This window comes from Urocitellus parryii, chromosome 9 (assembly GCF_045843805.1).
Source record: "Urocitellus parryii isolate mUroPar1 chromosome 9, mUroPar1.hap1, whole genome shotgun sequence".
Taxonomy (NCBI): Eukaryota; Metazoa; Chordata; class Mammalia; order Rodentia; family Sciuridae; genus Urocitellus; species Urocitellus parryii.
Window position 1 is genome coordinate 36,785,059 of NC_135539.1, and position 20,389 is coordinate 36,805,447.

General features: G+C 44.3%; 1 protein-coding gene and 1 long non-coding RNA gene across 4 annotated transcripts in view; one reads left to right on the plus strand and one right to left on the minus strand.

Moving 5' to 3' along the window:
• The window catches only part of LOC144256833 (uncharacterized), a 98,807-nt gene that overhangs the window by 55,016 nt on the left and 23,402 nt on the right, over nt 1-20,389 (minus strand). The window lies entirely within an intron of this gene.
• LOC144256880 (speedy protein E4-like) lies at nt 7,609-12,225 on the plus strand. Its single transcript, XM_077802637.1, has 6 exons — nt 7,609-7,709; nt 8,274-8,494; nt 9,114-9,172; nt 9,758-9,843; nt 10,594-10,762; nt 12,142-12,225. Exons 1-6 carry the CDS (start codon nt 7,609-7,611, stop codon nt 12,223-12,225), a joined length of 720 nt encoding a protein of 239 aa, XP_077658763.1.

The window sequence follows — 20,389 nt, forward strand, 5'->3', positions numbered from 1 at the left end:
TGGCAGTTCCTTAAAAGGTTAAAGGTAGAGTTAGCAAATGACCCAGCAACTCTACTCCCAGGTGTGGGAAGCTATCCTCACACGTGATTTGAGTTACCTCCCTGTATGGGTGAGAGGCACTTAGACACAGCTGTGTCAGAGCTTTCCCCACCCTTTTCCAGGTCCCAGGGCTTGTCCTTGCAGAGGCGTGTCTGTCCACTGCCCTGAAGACCCAATCGTCGCCCAGGACCTTGGGATGCTGCCCCCCTTAACACTTCATTGGATGGGATTTTCCCTGGAATTTTTTGTTACCCAATAAACTCCACTCCCTGGCGTGTTTTTGTGTTTTTTTCTTTTTCCTCCCTCCCTCCCTCCCTCCCTCTCTCCCTCTCCCTCTCCCTCTCCCTCTCCCTCTCCCTCTCTCTCTCTCTCTCTCTCTCTCTCTCTCTCTCTCTCTCCCTCCCTCCCTCCCTCCCTCTCTCTCTCTCTCTCTCTCTCTCTCTCTCCCTCTTCCTCCCTCCCTCCCTCCCTCTCAATCTCTCTCTCTCTCTCTCTCTCTCTCTCTCTCTCTCTCCCTCTCCCTCCCTCCCTCTCTCTCTCTCTCTCTCTCTCTCTCTCTCTCTCTCTCTCTCTCTCTCCCCCTCCCTCCCTCCCTCCCTCCCTCTCCTCTTCAGCAAACCTAGCTACCTCATTAGGTGGCTGGAGGCCTGAGCTAGGAGAAGCCTTCCTAGAGCTGGTTTTAAAGGTAATTAGAGTCTTGACTCTTTAAAACTCCCTAGCATTTACTCATGAATTGAACCTTCTTTAATGAAGCCAGCGCTGGTCGTGTGGCAGACCCAGGTACATACCTGGGAGAAATGAAAACATATGTCTGTACAAAAACTTGTGTGCAAATATTCATAGCAGCATTATTAGTAACAGTTCAAAAAGGGAAATAATCAAATATTCACCAACTGATGAGTAAAATGAGTCAATTCCTTCAATGTAACATTATTTAGCCATAAGAAAGAATGAAGGTCTGAGCATGTAAAATAACATGGATGAACCCTGAAGATTTTACACTAAGAAGCCAGACAAAAGGTCACATAGTGGATAATTCCACTTCTATTATGTCCAGAATAGGCAAATCTATGGAGACAGAATGGAGATGAGAGAATGCCTAGGGCTGGGTGAACCAGGGGAAAATGGTGAATGACTGCTAATGGGTACTGACAGGATTTCTTTTGGAGGTGATGAAATATTCTGAAGTTGATTGTGGTGATAGTTGCCCAACTCTGATGTGTACTAAAAACCACTGAGTTGTACACTTTAAATAGGTGCATCACAGGGTATGCAAATTACATCTCAATAAGCTATTAAATAAAAAGGAACAGGTGTCCAATAGAAAAAGCTACTCTTTAACCTTTCACACTGACACACACAATGGCCCACATAGCACTTATAACAACTTCCAGGAGGACCCTGAGGAAGATCAAATAACTGCTGAGCAGAATTCCAAAGGTACATCAAATCTCCCTTGCTGCATGACATATGAAGTCAGAATGCCAATTCACCTGTCCAGAAATAGGGAGGGTCAGAAATAGAATCCAAGGCATGGCTTTGGTAAACATGATACAAAGAAATAAAGGGAGGTAATATTTTCCAAAACAAGTAAGGCTGACAGTGGAATATAATTTTCATCAATAAAATATCTACTATGTCAACTAAATATTATGGCTTTCTTTTTTTTTTTCACTTGCTATGCTTCTATCATTGTTCTTAGTCTACGCTTGCTATATTCCATTTAAATGCATTTAAAGCCATAAACAAGCAAGTATAATACAAACCACTAAGACTCAGAAATAGGCAACCAGTAAACCAAAAACTCCATGTTTGCTAAATTACTAACAAGAAAAATTGTACATCTGTGGATTAACAAGATAATACACATTAAATCTGAATAGAGGGAAGGCACTTGAACAGAGATGCAAACATGTTCATGGTGAGCACTGATAAAACTCAAAAGGAGAAGTCCTGTGGCCTATGACTTTGTAACTCACTGCAGAACAATGAAAGTCAGCAACAAAAAACACAAAGTCATAATTGTAAGAGAAGACACGGTGGGCATCGACCAAAGGAGGCAGATTTAAAAAGGCTGCCGAAGGAGGCTTTATTTGAGATTCACTCGTGGGCGGCAATTCATCAGACACACAGAGTGGACAGGAGAAGGGTCTGAGGAGAAACCGCATGGGAGCTCCACCAGACTGGGATTTTATGGGGCTTAGGCAGGAAGGGAAGGGCTTGGGACAGGAAAAGGTGTTTTTAGAGTCCCTTGTCCCTCTGGAGTTGGTCGCAGGAAGCTGGTTGAATCCCAGGATTGGCCAGGGGATTCTGCTGACAGCCGTTTCTTGATTGATGGTTTTTCCCACGGGCAGGCTGCTTCACTGCCACCAACCTGACAATAATGACTCTGGTCCATCCCTACATCCCTATTTTAGCAGAACATAGTACATCACTTGGCAAGACTGTCCTATTAAAGATTCAGGTCCAGGGGCTGGGGCTGGGGCTGGGGCTGGGGCTGGGGCTCAGCAGTAGCACACTTGCCTGGCATGTGTGAGGCACTGGGTTCGATTCTCAGCACTCCACATAAATAAATAAAATAAAGGTCTATCAACAACTTCAATAAATAAATAAATAAATTTTAAAAAAGATTCAGGTCCAGAACCTTTAAGAAGTGGAACTAGGGCATGGGTTGTGGCTCAGTGGTAGAGTGCTCACCTAGCATGTGAAAGGCCCTGGGTTCAATCCTCAGCACCACATAAAAAAATAAAATTAAATAAATAAATAAATAAATATAAAAAAAAGAAGTGGAACTAGGGTACCGATATCTTGGGGGGCACCAGAATCAGGAGGCACCACCACTTTGTAGGTTCAAACAGCAATTCTTTATTCCCGATCTCACACCAGCCTCCACACACGTTCAGGGGCAGTCTCCTTCTATCTCACAACTCACCTACTCCACGAGGCTTTTTCCAAATCCCATTTGAATCTCACCAAAACTCAAGGGGAACAAGCAGCAGGAACACCCTAATCCCAGCAGCAATAATCTTCAACCTCAACTTCCCTAAAACCCATATTCTTAAACCGGGAAATGCCTTAAACCGGGAACACCCTACACCCAAGGACCGGGATACTTCCTCAAACCTGCAGGATACTTCCTCAAACCTGGATCCACCCTGGATCACCTTGAGCAGGGTCATCTTTCTCAAACACACAAGCAAGGTCGCAGCAAATTTCCAAGGCAAGTCCATTTAACATGGGGTACACTGGCAAGGATTACGATGCGTCAATACCTACTTGGTAATGGCCCTCAGCACCAGGGGAAGGGGAATTTAGTTCAGTGGCAGAGTACTAGTGTAATTTTCATCAGTTTTGTGGTATCAAGTCTGCAAAAAACAACAACAACAACAACAACAAAACAAAACCCTAGGAAGCAATCTCTGAAAAACCTGACTCTGAACACTAGGAAGTTCTTGGAAGGCAGCTCATAATAGTCCTTGTTTTCAAATTTCTTTCCCCTTCAGAATCTACTTTTTCAGAACTGTTCCTTGCCCACACCCTTTGTGAGTGGACTTCATGCACCAATGCTGCTCCCCACTGGTTCCACACTCTAGAACAACACACAGATATGGAGCCTTTCCACTTCTTGAGAAATTCTGCCACCTCTGGCTCAAGAATGGCTAGAAGGGCATTGTTTTGCACTGCCCGATTTCTAATTCTTTAGGATCCCTGCTACACCTTTGCCCTGTTTGGAATAGAATGGTCCACGAAAATGCCCTTTGTGTGTCCCCTTCTCTTGCTCTGCCTCTGGGTGTGGCCTTCCTAGATATCAGTCAATCTGCTGACAGCAGACACCACAAGCTAGACTCAACGCCCTGAAACCTGACCCCCTGTCTCATTTTAATGGCTCACCCCTCCACAGACCCCTAAGGTCAGAAAAGCTGTCACAGGACCAAAGAAAAAGGTATCTCTGTTGTTTGTGTAGTTATTTCCTGCAGACCAGTTCACTCAGGAGTGACCCTGAGTGTTTCAGTACTGAGAAATACGACACTCATTTAATTAGAATCTGTGAGGACTGGCCAACAAACTGTACTGTAGTGATCCTACATGTCACCTTATGCTAAAAGTGGTATTTGCAAAGCACAAAGATTCACTCTGTTATCTCTGCACTATAACTATCATTATTGCTGCATCAGACTGTATCCATAGAAGGAGAAAAGTTGTAGAGGTGAAGGTACATTTCAAACAAAACGTATTACTCCATTTGCACGTATTACTCCATTTTAAAACAAGGTAATCACATATATTAAGATGGACTGTGCCTGCTATCAAGAATACAAGCAACAATAAAGGTTGGCAAGGATATAGGGAAACAGGTACACTCATACATTGCTGGTGGGACTGAAAATTGGTGGAACCACTCTGGAAAGCAGTAAGGAGATACTTCAGAAAACTTGGAATGGAACCACCATTTGACCCAGTCATCCCACTCCTAGGTTTATAGCCAAAGGAAAATCAGCATACTACAGTGACGCAGACACACTAATGTTTATAGCAGCTCAACTCACAATAGCTAAACTATGGAACCAACATAGTTGCTCTTCAACAGATGAATGGATAAAGAAACTGTGGAATATATACATGGAATATCACTCAGCCTTAAAAAGAATGAAATTAGGGCATTTGCTGGTAAATGGATGGAGCTGAAGAATATTATGCTAAGTGAAATAAGCCAATCCCAAAGAACCAAAGGTCAAATGTTTTCTCTGATATGCAGATACTAATTCCCAATAAGGGGGGTGTGGAGAATAGAGGTATTTTGGACTAGACAGAGAGGAGTAAAGGAAGGGGAAGGGTCATGAGGGTAGGTTTGACAGTAGAATGAATGGGACATTATTACACTCTATGCAGATATGATTACACAACCAGTGTAACTCTATCTCATGTACAACCAGAAGAATGAGAACTTATACTCCATTTATGTAAAATGTGCCAAAATGTATTCTACTGTCATGTGTAACTAATTAGAATAAAAAAATGTAAAACAAAAAAAAAAGAGGATGAAATCTGCCTAACTGCATGCAGCATGTCTAGACCAGGTGGCCAGCAGAGATAGGAAATGACAAACTATGAGTTGAATTTGGGCCAAATTTATTGGGACTTTTAATTTGAACATAATCTTCTCATACAGTCATGCATCATTTAATGCTCAGGATAAGAACTGAAAAATGTGCCCATAGAGAAATCTGTCTTTGGGGGAAGTCACAGAGTATACTTACAGAGGCTAAGTTGGCTCCTACATCAACAGGTGATACTATTGTGTGAGATCAACATCATATATGTGGACCATCACTGACCAAAACATTATCATGTGGCATGTGGGTATACTTGAAGGCTGTCCACTACAAGGAAGAGTGTGAACTTCTGATTTGCTATGAGAGAACCCAAGCAGCTCTGATGCTTAAAGACATCATGAATAGATTTCAAATAAGCGGAGCATCTATGCAATTGGTTTTCCACAGCAACATGACCACCTTCCTGACAGCCAGGACCTGAGAGAGAGCTGCCAAGGAACTCATGGTCACTTGGAAGGCTGCTGGGTCCTCATTCAACTCTGAACATCCAGGGCTGCAAACCTAGGTGGACACTCACTCTCAGCTGATAACACGAATCAACCTGCATTTATTCCTGCTTGGAATGGGGTCATCAGAATCATGTAAGACATTAAAATGCAAATAAAATAAAATAAAATAAAAATAAACTTCAAGCACAGCATGAATAACAAACATGGTCTTGTTGATAAGGTCCAACAGTGGGAAAAGAAAGTCTTGCAGCTTAAATGTGGAATCAACCCAATGCCCACTGAGAGATAAACAGATGGACAAAAGATGTTATCTTCTCTTCTGCTATTCAGCCTTAAGAAAGGGGAATTCTGACCCCTTCTCCAGCAATGTAGGATCTTGAGGACAGTGCACAAAGTGAAATGACCCAGACACAGTGGGACACATACTGTATGAGTTCACAGTCTTCAACACAAATGAGATATCAATGGTTCTCAATTTTATAGAGACAGAAAGTAGAATGGTGGTCAGTAGGAACTGTAGAAGGAGAAGAAGGAAATAATGCTTCATTGGTAAAGAGTGTCTGTTTATGGTGATGGAAAAGCTCTCCAGATGAGTGATGCAGGTGGTTGCACAACAGAAATTTAAACTCATGCCCTACGTGATGACGTTATGGCCAACGATGGAACCACATACATGAATTTGTCCCACAGTATGACAGCACAGTGAGATTGTAGCCATCTCAGTTGGTGTAAGAGCACTCTAGGATGTTTATACAATGATGAATCAGCCTATAACACATTTTTAGGAATATATCTCCATTTTTAAGTGAGACATGCATGTATTGAGACAATTCTCCCTCTACACAGCACAATGGTTAACATGGCAAGTTTTCTACACATTTAAACACATTTTGTGGACAGAAAGATAAAACATGGATTGAATGCCCAGCTGTAAAGCAAAAGGCTAAGTTAGGACGTTTGGAAGCACCTCCCCAGTTCCACTGGGTGCTGGGTCACATCCCATACACTTCCCATGTTCTCAGCAAATATTATTCTCTGTCTTCAATGGGAAAATCTCCCATTTGTTTCTTTTTTCTACATGTGAGACTTTCCATAGGGTGCATTGGTGACAATGAAATATGCAGGTCAAGAGCAATGTCTGTGCTCTCAAATATGCTATGTAACTGGAGAGAGATTGATTGGAATTGAGAGGCTAACCTGAGGTGATCCATAGACTCCCAGATAGTGTAGACACTCTAGGAAAACCATGAGCATGTGTACAATTTCCTATGATTTTATGACCTCAAAAGGAATCCTTGTGTCAAACATGCCGAAGTGCAGAGTGTGTGTCCCCTTAACAGATTTCTGAAAACAGTGAAGGCCAGTGGCACTTAGCAGATTAGATTTGCTAAACTGAGTGTTTCCTTTTAGGGTTTTCAAGTGATAATTCAGTGTACATGGGTTCTTTTGTACATACTGAGCTCCTTCTTGGGAGGTCATGTCATTTCTGCCCTCCCCCTTCTTCCTTGCCATACTCCTTAATCTCCCACTGCACTGAACTCTGAAATGGAAATGCCCAGAGGTTGGGTATCTAACATGTGTTGTGTTGAAAATGGAGAGAAGAACCCGGGTCTAGACAGAAGTGAAAGAGGGAGTCAGAGACCCGTAGGTTAGTTTGGCAAAGTGGACAGAGTTTGGATCAGTCACAGCAGAGACCATCTCCTCTAGAACTCTAGGACAGGTGCACACACCAGTCTGACAGTTACAGGTGTTTTCCTTCAAACTGGTTGCCAGGTTGGAATGAGTGATGACATCAGAGGCTTCCAACCTTCCTGATTGGAAGGGACAGACTCTGTGGACCACTGGGAGTGCAGTGGGCAACAGTTTGTCCTCAGAACTGTTCCTCACCTGATTTCTCCTGTTTGGAGAAGAGCGAACAGACTCCTATTCAACCAAATTCTGGAAGAAGGCTTTGCCTTAGCAAGAATCTAGGTTTTGTAGAAGGAAGACAGAGTATGGGAGAACTTATGGCGGATCAACAAATCTCCCAGTCTGGGCAATCGCCTTCCCAGCCGAACACCTCAGAAACCCACCTGGAGGTGGTGGTAGATGATGAGGTCCCAGGTCCATCAGGTGAGGGAGCTAGAGTGAGAACTGATTTGACAGGATGACTGGTAAGGAGGAAGGAAGGGGTAGAGAAGCCAGGAAAGGTAGACTAAGGAGCCCACTTTTGAAGTTTGAAGTTCCTTGCCATGGGACAAGGAAGTCCACATGGATGGAAAATCTGTAGAGAAAGGAGTTGGGTTAGAAGATGAGATCTAAGTTCACGAAGTAGGTAGAGGAGGTGTAAAAAGGGTCACTCCCCCCATGGAAGAAAGTGTACATAATGAGGAAGAGTTTTGAGGAACAGGGAGATGGGACACTGGTAAGGAGAATCAGGGGCACATGTTTATCAGCAAAGGGGAGTGGTTGAACAATAGCTCAGAAGAAGGTAACAGTTGAAGGTCTGGGGGTGGGAGGTGAACTGGGATCAGAGGATGAAAGGATGAGTTCCAAATTCAGGAGCTTGACTCTGCTTCCTTTACTCAGCTCTGTGGGTAAAACCCTGCCTCCCATGTCGGTCCTCGAGGAAGAGAGAGTGGACCTCAGAATCTGAGGGAGACTCGGAGGATGATCCCCCGGGGATTTTTGATTCTGCACTCTGGGTAGAATCTGGACTCCTGCCTGAGACCACTGGCATAAAGAGAAAGAGAGAGTCCTCCACTGAATCTGAGGATGAGCTGGAGGATGTGGAAAGTGGGCTAAATCACCCCTGGGATGTGGAGTCACTGTGTGACCACAAAATAAAACTCAAAAAACGGCGCATGGACTTGGTGCAACCAGAACACCATGAGGTTTTCAAGAGGCTTCTAGGTAGGGAGACACCCAGGTAGCGCCCTCCAATCCTGCTCTTTACACAAAGAAGGAACTTACAGCCTCTGCACTTTTCCAAAGAGCCCTGCTATCCCTGAGATCCCCATTCCTGGAGGACTCAGGACCCATGTACCCTGTGAAACTCTTAGATGATGGATGATTACATTACACCTGAAAAATGACCCTGCTTGGGATCACAGAGCTTGGTTCCAATTATCCTCACTGATTGCAGACATTGTGGCTGTAATACATTTCATCCTCCCTGAGAGGTGGTTAATGGGACCATGTTCACACTGTTGTAACTATCTAAGGAGAAATGACCTAATAACTCTGGTTCTAAGGTTATAAGGGGGGATGATGGGCCCCCACAGTTTACTAGAAGTTCTTACTCATACAGATACCTTTCTGTTACACAAACCCTCACTCAGTTGTTTCCCTGGTGGGGGGGAGTCTCAGGTCCAAGCAACTTTCCCAGGAATGTTCCTGATCTCTTCCTATCCACCTCTATTGGGCAACAATCCCACACCTTCTCCAAGGGAGGTCCTGTTCTCCTCTCTGCTCTCTATCTCCCATTGAAGCCCCTTCTGGTTCCCAACTAACATCAGTGTTCTGTTCACAGAGGATCCTGTTGTCAAAAGATTCCTGGCCTGGGACAAGAACCTGAGGGTGTCTGACAAGGTGAGGTTGTTCTCCACTGGGCAGTGTTCCTGCTCCAGCACAGCCTGGATGGGGAGGGATTTCTAGCCCCATGGTCCTTCCCTCTGCCTCCACATAAAGCCAACAAAATGTGCCAAGTCCTGGCTCCTTTGTGGCTTGTCACATCTCCCTTCAGGACCTAGCAGTTTCCTGCAGAGAGGACAGGTGGACCTTGCTTCTTCTTGGGGTGCTTTGGGCTTCAAGCCCAAGTCCACAGTCTTGCATGGCTACCCCCTTTTGCTTATTGTCACCTGAGGTTCTGGGCTCCTCTCCTCTTTACACTTCTTGGGACCCCCCGTTCTCCAGCTTACCCAAGACCCTCCTCACCCAGCTCACCTACATGCCTTCCCTCAAAAGGTCTCCTCAGAGCTGATCCTACAGTACACACTAAGCCTCCTCTTCCCCCGACTGCTCCGACTGTCACAGGTCCTTCCCCAAAACAGCAAGTCTCCTTACTGGCGACCTTCTCTCAGGGGCACTCTTCACCCCAGACTCCCATTCCTCTGTCCCCTCTTTCCTCCTCTTCCAGGATGTGACCTCTCTCTGTTTTTCTTCTCTCTCCATCAGTACCTCCTGTCTATGGTCATAGCTTATTTTAGCCGGGCTGGCCTCTTCTCCTGGCAGTACCAGAGAATCCACTTCTTTGTGGCCCTGTGAGTATTTGGTCTCCTTCATCAATCAGGACTCACTACCTGGGAGGGTAGGAGGGGAGCAGAGGGACACTAACCTTTCTTTTACTTTTAGCCTCTTTGTCCTGTTTGCTCCGTGTACACGAGATCACAGCACTGTAGTATAGTTTGTTTTTCTTTTCCACACTTCCCTAGTCAAAGCAAACACACATGCTCCCTAAAGGCCAGTTGTAAAAGATTCAAGGAAACCAAGGAAACACAAAGCCCACCTGAGAGGAGTGCAGGAAAGCATGGGCACCTCCTGTCCCTGGCAGAGACTGGAGGTGCAGCCACATCTGACTGCTCTTCCTTCCTGTATCTATACCAACATTGCTCTGTTTTCTGCCTCTGGATTTCCAAGACAGATGCCCCTTCCCAGCCTGGCACAGGTCCAGTGTAGGGTGGTCCCCTCTGCTTCTTCTTACAGGAGTCTTCTCACATTTGTGGCTCTTTCTACACACCCCCTGAAAATCCTTCCAAGATGGGTGCAACCACCCCTTAGGCCTCTCCCACAACTGTGTTGCTCAATGCTTTCTAGAAAAAGGTTGGAGTCCTTCAGAAGGTCTGTGTCTGGCAGAGTCCTCTGGACCAAGGTGTGGTCCTCCGTAACACTTAATAGGGCTGGTGCAGTCCTGTCTGAAGATGGTCCTCTGGGAGTCCATTTTGGGAAGCTGACTCCAAGGGCAGGTCCTTCTTGGTTGTGCCTCTAAAGAGCAACCTGGTTTCTTTCCCCAGCTACCTGGCCAATGACATGGAGGAGGACAACCAGGCTCCTAAACAAGACATCTTTCATTTCCTCTATGGGAAGAGCTACGCCCAGCGTCCCCTGTTCCACAAACTGCGCTATCAGTTTTTCTGCTCCATGCACTGGAACACTCGGGTTTCCAGGGAGGAGTGTGAGGAGGTGGGTGGTGCTGTGTGTGCTTGTGGAGGGAGAGGGATGGGCTGACTGGAGAGACACAGGAAGGTGGGTGGCTGCAGGTGGGCTCTGGGGAGGAGAAAGCTGTGGAGGTTATGCACGGAGGGAAGGACTCCCCAGCCACTCTTCAGTTTTGTTTTTTTTGGTTAGTGAACCAAACGTGTATCACAATTTACTGTATAACATCTAACAAAAACTTCATGAAAATTTACCAGATATACATAAGTGATTCAATAAAAGAAAGTCCCAATTCAAGAAAATGAATTTCATATCTGAACAAAAAGTAAAGTATATTCAAAATGTAAAGCCAAGTTTAATTTCTATGCAATAAGGGAAGTATAGTTTAAAGCAGATTTAAGTGACTTTTTTTAGTATAAATTCCAGCAGATTTAAGAGATTTTTAGACATATATCTTTGGTCTTTAATATGTATTTATGTATAGATACATCTAACAATTGTAAATTATGATTTATTTTAAAGAAAGTGGATAAATGAGATGAAAGGAATCTTTATACCAGATTAAAATTATTCACAAATTGTAACATTTTATGGTGAAATATTTTTTTTTCATTTGTAGAATATTTGGACAATTAATTAATACTTTGGAGCTAACTAGAATTAGTTTAATTATTTGTCTCAAACTCTGGGATGAACTCTTTTGTTTTAAACAAAAATCATCCAAAACTATGTATATGCCAGGCTTATAATTATGTAGAAACTGTACTAAGGTTTCAATGATTAAAGATGCATCTAACCATGTAACTAAGTTGTTTTGATAGACCCAAGCAGAAACATCACTAACATTAAACCATTATTCTACTCAAATCAGAGACAAAGATAAAGCTTGTCTCTTAATAAATACAACTTTTAAAATTTTATTAGATGGGACACGCAAAGGATTGTATCTGCCAAAGCATTTACAAAACTTTCTACACAGCTAGCATAATTTACTTATCTAATATAAAATAGGAAAGTTTATTCAATTTTTATTTGAAAGAAAGCTGAAAATATGATGTCCCATGCCTTATATTATATATAATATGTCCTCATAAGTATCGTCCATGTTAGTAATAGCTGATATAATGTTGTGACATCCATATATGGCTACTTCATTTGTCACCAGGCTAAAGAAATCTAATAATTACACCTTGCTATGTCACCTCCTTTGTAGCTGACAGAACTTAGTTAATAGAATTAGCCTCTCAATAGTTTTAGATATTTGCAGACTGTTGAATCATGGTGACTAGAAAGTCCAAATCAAGGTGAAGTAATCTTAAGGAATGGAAAAATAAATTAACCATAACTTCAAAACCCTCAATATCCTGTAAAGTCATCAGCTTTGATGGGGGCTCTTTTCTTTCCAGATTCAAGCTTATGATCCGGAGCTCTGGGTGTGGGGCCGGGATCGCACCTCATTGCCTGGAAGTCCTGGAACTGTGGAGGCCTGAGGGGAGGCACAAAACTCTGCATCCCTGGACTGATGACAGAGTCACTGATTGTCTATTTAAGATGCTCAAGGACCTAACTTCTTGATCCAGTCCTGTCCACCTCCACCCACAGATGGTGAAACAGCCTGAATCTCCAAGTCAGCTTCATGGTCTCAATCTCCAACCACACAGATGACCCCCTAGAGGTGTGCTGGGTGCTCTGAGGCTGCTCAGCCAGACCTGAGAGAGAACAGTTTATCACACAGGATGTGTAAAAATCCTTAACCCACAGCAATTGGGCCCCATTCAGCTTTGATGAATGGTTGATCTTGGTCTAAAGTTAATATCCTTTAGCCATGAATCTCTCTCTCCCTCTGTAAATTCTCTTTTTAACCTCTCCTTTTAATTCATCTTGGGTCACGTATCCCTTAAGGATACCAAGCATGGAGATGATTTTCTTTATAGGATTGTCACAGTTTTAGTAAATACCATAAATGTTATTTATTTTGAACTATGTTTATTTTCAAGAGTCTTAAGATAGATATTGTTTGGAAAATTGTTTTTCCTCATTAGTTTTATGATGAGTGTTATAATAGGTTTATGTACATAAACATTTCTTTGGAATTTTTAATCTTTTACTATTTTATCTACTAATTTTATATCTCAGTGGTATTTCCCCATAGTCTTATAAAGTTTTTATTTGATGTTCCATCATCATTATTGTGAATATTGAGCTGCTGTTATTTAACTTGCGTTGACATGTTTTTCTTTCATTTTAAAATATGTATTGTAAAGACCACATGTGCTATGTGCTTTTGTTTTGTACTATGTGCTTTGGAAGAGCATAGCACAGTGCATTGTGTGGAAACTGAATAAAGTTGAAAATCTTCTTACGTTAATGATGCATATGATCATGTCATTCTGCATTGTTTGGTTTTTGTCAAATGAGACTGTGGTTTAACAGGGTTGTTTTTTTTTTTAAGAGAGAGTGAGAGAGGAGACAGAGAGGAGAGAGAGAGAGAGAGAGAGAGAGAGAGAGAGAGAGAGAGAGAGAAGAGAATTTTTAATATTTATTTTTTAGTTCTCGGCAGACACAACATCTTTGTTGGTATGTGGTGCTGAGGATCGATCCCGGGCCGCACGCATGCCAGGCGAGCGTGCTACCGCTTGAGCCACATCCCCAGCCCTAACAGGGTTGTTGTTAACTGACCAAATTTCTTACCTGTGGAGGAAAACACCTCAATTATTTTTCATCTTGGAAAACAAGAGAGAAGGTTGCAGAACTTTCTAACTAGAGACTGGAAGCAGGAAATACAGGGAGGACATTGAGAGAGACAACACAGGAAGAGTGAAAGAAAATTCTGGGAGAGCTGTATAACAATCTTAAATGCAAAATCAAAGAGAGGCATCTCAACAGGAGATGCCTTCATGGTAATGGTCCAAGGAGGAGGACACACAGGGAATGGTAGACTTTGCTACTGGAGTCACAGTTTGAGTCTTTTCCAGAACCTGTTTTCTAGTTTTACATAACAGAAGGAAACCCAAAGGGTCTTGTTGAAATAGAAACTGGTGAAGGGAAATGAAGGTACTAGGGCAAGTTGTGAGAAGAATGAGATGATAGGAAGAGCTTGAGCTGGCAAATAGATAGGCACAGAGAGGAAAGAGCTAACAGCGTGGGCACTGAATGACTGCAGACAAGCATCTTGGGAGATGGGAGCTTCATAGAATACGGGAGCAGCTGTGGAAAGAAGCAGGTGAAGCAAAGTATCAGCAAGAAGAAAAACAAAGCTAAAGACAGGTTGCAACAGGGCTGGGGATATAGCTCAGTTGGTAGAGTGCTTGCCTTGCATACACAAGGCCCTGGGTTCAATCCCCAGCACCATTAAAAAAAAAAAGAGAGAGAGAGAGAGGTGGCAACAGAGCCAGTGATGAGATGTGATGTGGGGTTAGAGAGGCAAGTGGAGATGATGTGAAGAGGCTGGGAAGTACCAACATGGAATGAGCTTAAGGCTGGTTGAATGTGTTAAAAGAGGAATGGTGGTTGGGTGAGTGGAGCAACTGAAGAGGTAAAATTCCATGAAGGAAGAAGTCATTAAAGACAGAGACTGTGCAATACAATTCTGATGCTTATCAATTACATGGAGCTCACTGACACAGGTTGAGGGCCCCCTCTATGCTGCCCTGTCTTCAGAAAACAGCTGTAAGCTCTGGGATTCCCAGACCACTGGCACTTCTAATCAGTGGTGCATAATTGGGGATTCCCATGATCCTATTTTGTATAACTCTCTATAACATCTCACTGAGGTTAGGAGAGCATAAATCCTACATTTACTGTTTTGTCTTGTCAAAAAGGACACAAATTGGCACCAGCTAAAAGAGGCACATGGCTGGAGATGAGCTTCCCAGGTTGGTCGTATACATCCAATGACCTACTGTATAATTCTCTATAGTACATCACTGAGGCTAGGAGAGCACAATCCTATAATTACTGATTTGTCATGTAAAAAAGGACACAGATTGGGACCAGCTAACAGAAAAGGCACATGGCTGGAGGTCTAGGAGGGTCTGAATGAAAGCTGTCATGTCCTCAGGATGCAGCATCTTCAGAGGACATGGATGTATATGACCTATCTAGGAAGCTGACCTTGGTTTCAGTGTCCTGAGTTCTTACAGGAATTTCACTAAGTATTTGGTAGGAGTGGGATGAGCAGAGCAATAAATCAGACTCAGGTCCTGCCCTGTGGGTACTTACTATAGAGTGGAGGTGAGTGTCCAGGAAAGAAGACAAGGAAAGGGGTGTGGATAGAGACCGGGGAAATCATGACATCAACTACACAGCGTGAGGGTGGCACCAGGCAGCGTCAGGGTCTCCAGACTGGTTTTGTGTTCCTGATCACTGTGTGAGAGGTGCCCTTCAGAAGTCACTGCCAGGAAACTCTCTTGATGAAAGGCCTGTCTTGGGTAATGCTGGGCAGGCAGGCACCGGACTCCAACTTTTGGGCCTACCAAAAGGCTGTCTTTCTGGACCCACCTAAGTCAGCCTTCCTATCCTCACTGTAAGACCAATTTCCTGGCCACTCCAGAAGTCAGCATGCAGAGCTCACCGGAAATCCATGTTCCAGGGCTCACCGCAGGTACCAAGGCAAGTACTAGAACTCTATTTCCCAATTGATAAACACCTCCAGACTCATTGAATGGATGAAATTTCCTAATGTAAATACTATCCTATAGTCTTATCATGTGTTCCTATTAGGGGATATTGCATGAATGGTACATTGAACCTGTGTGTACCATTCTCACAAGTTTCCTTGCAACTGTAAATATTTTGAAATAAAAAAGTAAAATATTCCAACCAAGCATTTATCTTGACTGAAATTCCCCCAGCCTGGAGAGCATTGTTTAATTCCCATTTTATGCATCTTTGGGAAAGACTGGTCTTATCTATGGCAGATCAGTGGATTCCTAGTAGAAGGGCTGGGTTGTTCCTTTTTGAAAAAGTCCAAGGAATATCTCTCTCATTATTTTGGCGATAATTAAATGTTAAGTTAAATTTCCCCCCAATTATCAAAACATTGACATAAATGAATGCTTTGGTTGTAAATATTAAAGATAACAAGTTGATTTTCAAAACAAAATGAAAATTATATTTCCTGATTTTGAAACACTGAGACAGAGCTTGGCAGGTAGCAGTGACAGATAAGCTGACTTTCAGTCATTCCCCCTTCTCCCTTTTAGTACCACTGCCCCTATTTTATTTTTCCAGCTTTCCAGTTGGTGTGGCGTATGATTAGTTTAGGCAAGAGATACAGGAGAGCAAAGAATCTGAATAATCATAGGAGAGAATTTGAGTATGAGATTAGCTGAAGTCACAGTGTCCTTGGGTGGCCTGATGGACTCTTGTGTCATTCCCATTGCATCTTTCTGTTCTTTAAACATTTTGTCCCTATAAACTGCTGCCACTGGTTTTCTTCCTTCCTCTGTGTCTTCTGATGTCCTGTGGCATCATTTTCTCCTTATAGAAAATTGTAGTTTCCTGATTCTTTGCTCTTTTAATTTTCTCATCTTATCTACTTTGTATAAGTTATTATAACATCAAACCCTTTGCCCTCCTACTTTTCTGTTTTAATCATTCTTAACATGGTTTTGAATTTTCCCATATTCTCTTTCTCTAAGAAAGCCAGCTGTTCCTGTGACCCACAACTACAGCTGTCCTCTCCCCAGCTCTGCTCAGCCTCCACTGCACCTCTGTATGTTCTTCAGTTCCAGAAGCCTGGGTGCTCCGAGTCTGCCATATTCTTGTCTTAATTGCTCCCGTGTTCTCTTTTCTGAGAGTCACATTCCTTCTGTCATCACAATGCATTTCCAAAGCGACTCCCTTGATGCCGGGTTTCTGTTCTCATGACTAAAAGGCTCAGGGGTCACTTCAGTTGAACTGGGCTGACTGGGCCGCACAAAATAACCGCACAAGAGACACAAATACCTTTTTGTTTGGGATCACTCTGATGGCTCCTCTGACCTTAAGGGTCCCCAGGAAGAGAGAGAGCAAGAGCACAGGAATAGAAGCTATTCAAATGAGGCAAGGGGTCAGGTTTCAGGGGGCTGAGTCTATCTTCATGATGTCCACTGTCAGCAGGTTGACTGACACCTGGGTAGGCCACACCCAAGGGCACAGTAAGAGGAGGGGACACACACAAGGCACTTCCATGGAAGATTCTATCCTTAACCGGGCAAGGGGTTATATTATAAAGGAACAGGTGAGCATAGCTTCACCCGTGGGGCTGTAGCAAGACACACCCATGCACGAGACACCGACCCTCGCACCCAAGAAGGGTGGGGAAAGCTCTGCCACATTTCTGTGACTGAGCGCCTCAGCACCCAGCTGGGGGAGTGTGACCCAGTCACCTGCAAGGTTGGTCTCCCACACCTTGATTTATTTTCCTTCTCAGCTTTCCGTGGCCTCCAGCCCTCTCACTTTCTCAGCTGGTCCATATCTTCATCCTGGGAGTGGTGTGAGCTTTCCCCCTTCCCAGTGACCTCCCCTCTCTTCAGCTGGACTCACTGCAGGCTTCTCTCTGCCCCTGGGCTTATACCACAGCCTTCTCCAGGATTTCCAAATGCTCCCACCCTGACCCTGTAGCCTGGCCGTCTGTTTTCTTGCCTGATCTGGGACTGGTAAATACATACACCGCATGCATCAGTTTCTTGGGTTACCCGTTTTCATTCAGTTCTTCTTCAAGGTGCTCATATGTCCTCTTCTACCCACGTCTGCCATCCTGAGTGGACCTAGAGCTACTTCACTACCTGTGATTCCTATGTGTCTCATAAACAGGATCTGTTTCCAAGCTGCCCTCCCCAGACCAGATGGCTTCATTTTCTAGCCATTTCAGTGTCTGCAGAGCCCACACTCCATGCTGTTCTTCAGCTATCACCTTCATCCTGCTTCTGATTGCTGCCCATCTCCTGGAGCTCTGTCTTAGTACATTATTGTTGCAATAAAGAAATGTATGCGGCTTGATATTTTATTTAGAATAGACATTTATTTACTTACTTTTGAACTGCCAAGGATTGAATCCAGGGCTACATGCATGCTAGCAAGTCTTGTACTACTGAGCTATACCCCCAGCCCCCATAAAATTTATTGAATTGATAGTTCTGGGAGTCCAGGAGCATGTGCTGGATACCAGAAAGCCTCCTGCTTCATGGTGACACTGCTCACTGCAAATTTCTTCTTTCTGGATTCTTTGTCATGAATTTGAAGAATGAAAACCACAGATGAGGATAAGTGAGTGCAAGAGCAGAATATATTCAAGTGTGAACAGAAGCAGAACTCACACAGGGCAAGAGGAGACCCAATAGGATTGCTACTTGGGAGTGTGCTAGTCTAAGGATTTATACAGCACTTGGGTGAACACACTGGATGAAATTTATGCAAATCAGTTTTGGAAAAATACCAATGCTATTGATTAACTCTTGAGACTGAACTTCCATTCAGTTCTGCCTTACTTGTGTTTTCTCACTGCTTGCCTGCAATCCCAGCTTCCCAGGAGGTTGAAGTTAGTGAATCCAGGATGCCCAGGTGTTCAGTACTGCAGCCCTGTGTGGAGACGGTACCTGTACTGGTCCAGGGTCAAGCTGCAGTAGGGTGACAGGTTGGCATCCTCTGGCTTGCCTCAGTATTGCCTCACTGTGCCTCAAGCCAATTTTGTCATAGCAGGCTCTGGAGAGTTATGGTCTCTGTGGAGACACATTCCCTGGGATATCTGCTTGCACTTACCTAGGGGTAGCAGAAGGTGGTTGGCAATGTGGGTGGGCCCTGGTGTATTCCAGCTCACCCTGGATATTGCTTTGCTATTCTGGGACAAGTACATGGATTCAGTGGCATCTGCAGCTCTAAGTCATAAGGCCTAACTGACTGACAGAGGTACAGCAACAGGTAGTGATAGACTTTGGTACACAGCAGCTGCAGTTGTTAAGACAATTAACAGGGGAGAGATTGCAGATCACAGCTAGGACCTTCTTTTGAAGGTTTTTCTTTCAGAGCTATCACCATGGCTAAGATGTTGGGTTGCATGTGGCAGAGAGAACTGGGCAGGTCCCTCCTCCAGGGCACCCTTGGCTGCTAGGAACACATCTTCACCTTCAGTTTTGGGCTCCACATAAGAACTGGGTCTTGTGCAGAAATGACCTGGCAGGGCAGAAGGATTTAGGTGGAGGCTGACAGTGGGTAAGAGACTTCCCCTACTGATGCAGGAGGAAGAATATGGCCACACAGGCTTCTCAAGAGGACTTGTTGTCTGGTCAGACATCTACGAACAGATCCTAGAAAGGAACACTACAGAGTGACGCCCCTGGGCAGTGAGCTTTACAAAGATCACTTCCTGTGTGGGGTGCTGAGTTTAGGATCAGCCCACTTCACAGATAAGGAAATTAAGGCTGGGAGAAGTCACTTGACCTGCGCATGTATCAGAGCTGGACACTGGTAGAAGCAGAAATTGAATTCAGGGTTACCTGGCCTGATACTATATTGAAAGAGACTGGAGTGGACGTGGGGAGCAGGACTTGGGAACCTGCAGCATGGCTGCTGTCCTCTAGGGCTCTTTATTGTCAGAGATTAGACAACACAAGAATGACCCAGCCGGGGAATGAGGAGGATCAGCGGTGGGCTGGCCAGTGTGCTTCCAGCATTCTAAGGGCAGGTGGTCCAGCTGGGCATAAATGTGCTGGGCTTTGGAGAAGAATGACAAGCTTCTATCTGAGACACTAGTGTGCCATGCCCTTCCCCTGAGGCTGGCATCCTGGCAGTGACTAGAGGAAGTTGGGCTTAGACTGGCTTTGCCCCAAGCAGGCTAGTTGGCACGTCTGGGGTCCATGACAGCTCCTTCCTAACTGCTCAGAATCAGTACTGCTGGCATCATGGTCATGCTCTACATCAGCCCATACCTGAGGATCTGCTACTAATCCTGTGGAGTCAGCCTCTCTTCACTTGTCCTGCTTATAGCTTTAGGAGCACTCCTCCCTAATATGTGGACACACAGCATCTTGCTGAGATGAGTCTGGGGTGGTCCTGGGACCTGCATTTCTAACAACTGCAGGGTAAGGCCAAGGCTGTTGGTCTGAGGAACTTGCAAACACTCCCACAGCCTCTATGCTTGGTCTGTGTCCATCTGTCCTTCTAGTATGCCATCTGGTTATCTCCCATCCTTCAAGGCCCTTCCCTGCCTTGTCAAACCCTTCTCCACAGCATGAGCCTACACTCCTGTTTCAGCCAGCCTGACTTTTTGTAGCTGAGATACATGCTTACTCCTACCACCCATGCCAGTGGGCCTTGCCTGGTCAATTTACAGGGTTCTGGTGTCCGAAGTCCATGCCTTCCTGAATTTCATATTACAGCAATTCCCATCCTTTGTTTTTGTTTCTTTTTCATTTCGTACTGGGACTGAACCCAGATGTGCTCTACCACTGAGCTACATGCTCATCCTTTTTATTTTAAATTTTGGGCTCAAACTTGTGATCCTCCTTTCTCAACTTCTCAAGCGGGTAGGATTATAGGAGTGTGCCACCCAACTTAGATTATTCTTTACAAATATCTACACCCTGGGATGACAGTATTCTTGAGGGGATTTTCTTTTTCCTCTGGGACAAAGATGTGACCCTTCTCTGGGCAGCTCTAGGACACTCAGGGATG

Coding starts and splice junctions, on each gene's coding strand:
- LOC144256880 (XM_077802637.1), top strand. CDS start 7,609: ATGGCGGATCAACAAATCTCCCAGTCTGGGCAATCGCCTTCCCAGCCG. Junction 8,495..9,113: donor GGTTTTCAAGAGGCTTCTAG/GTAGGGAGACAC, acceptor TTCTGTTCACAG/AGGATCCTGTTGTCAAAAGA. Junction 9,844..10,593: donor ATCCACTTCTTTGTGGCCCT/GTGAGTATTTGG, acceptor TTCTTTCCCCAG/CTACCTGGCCAATGACATGG.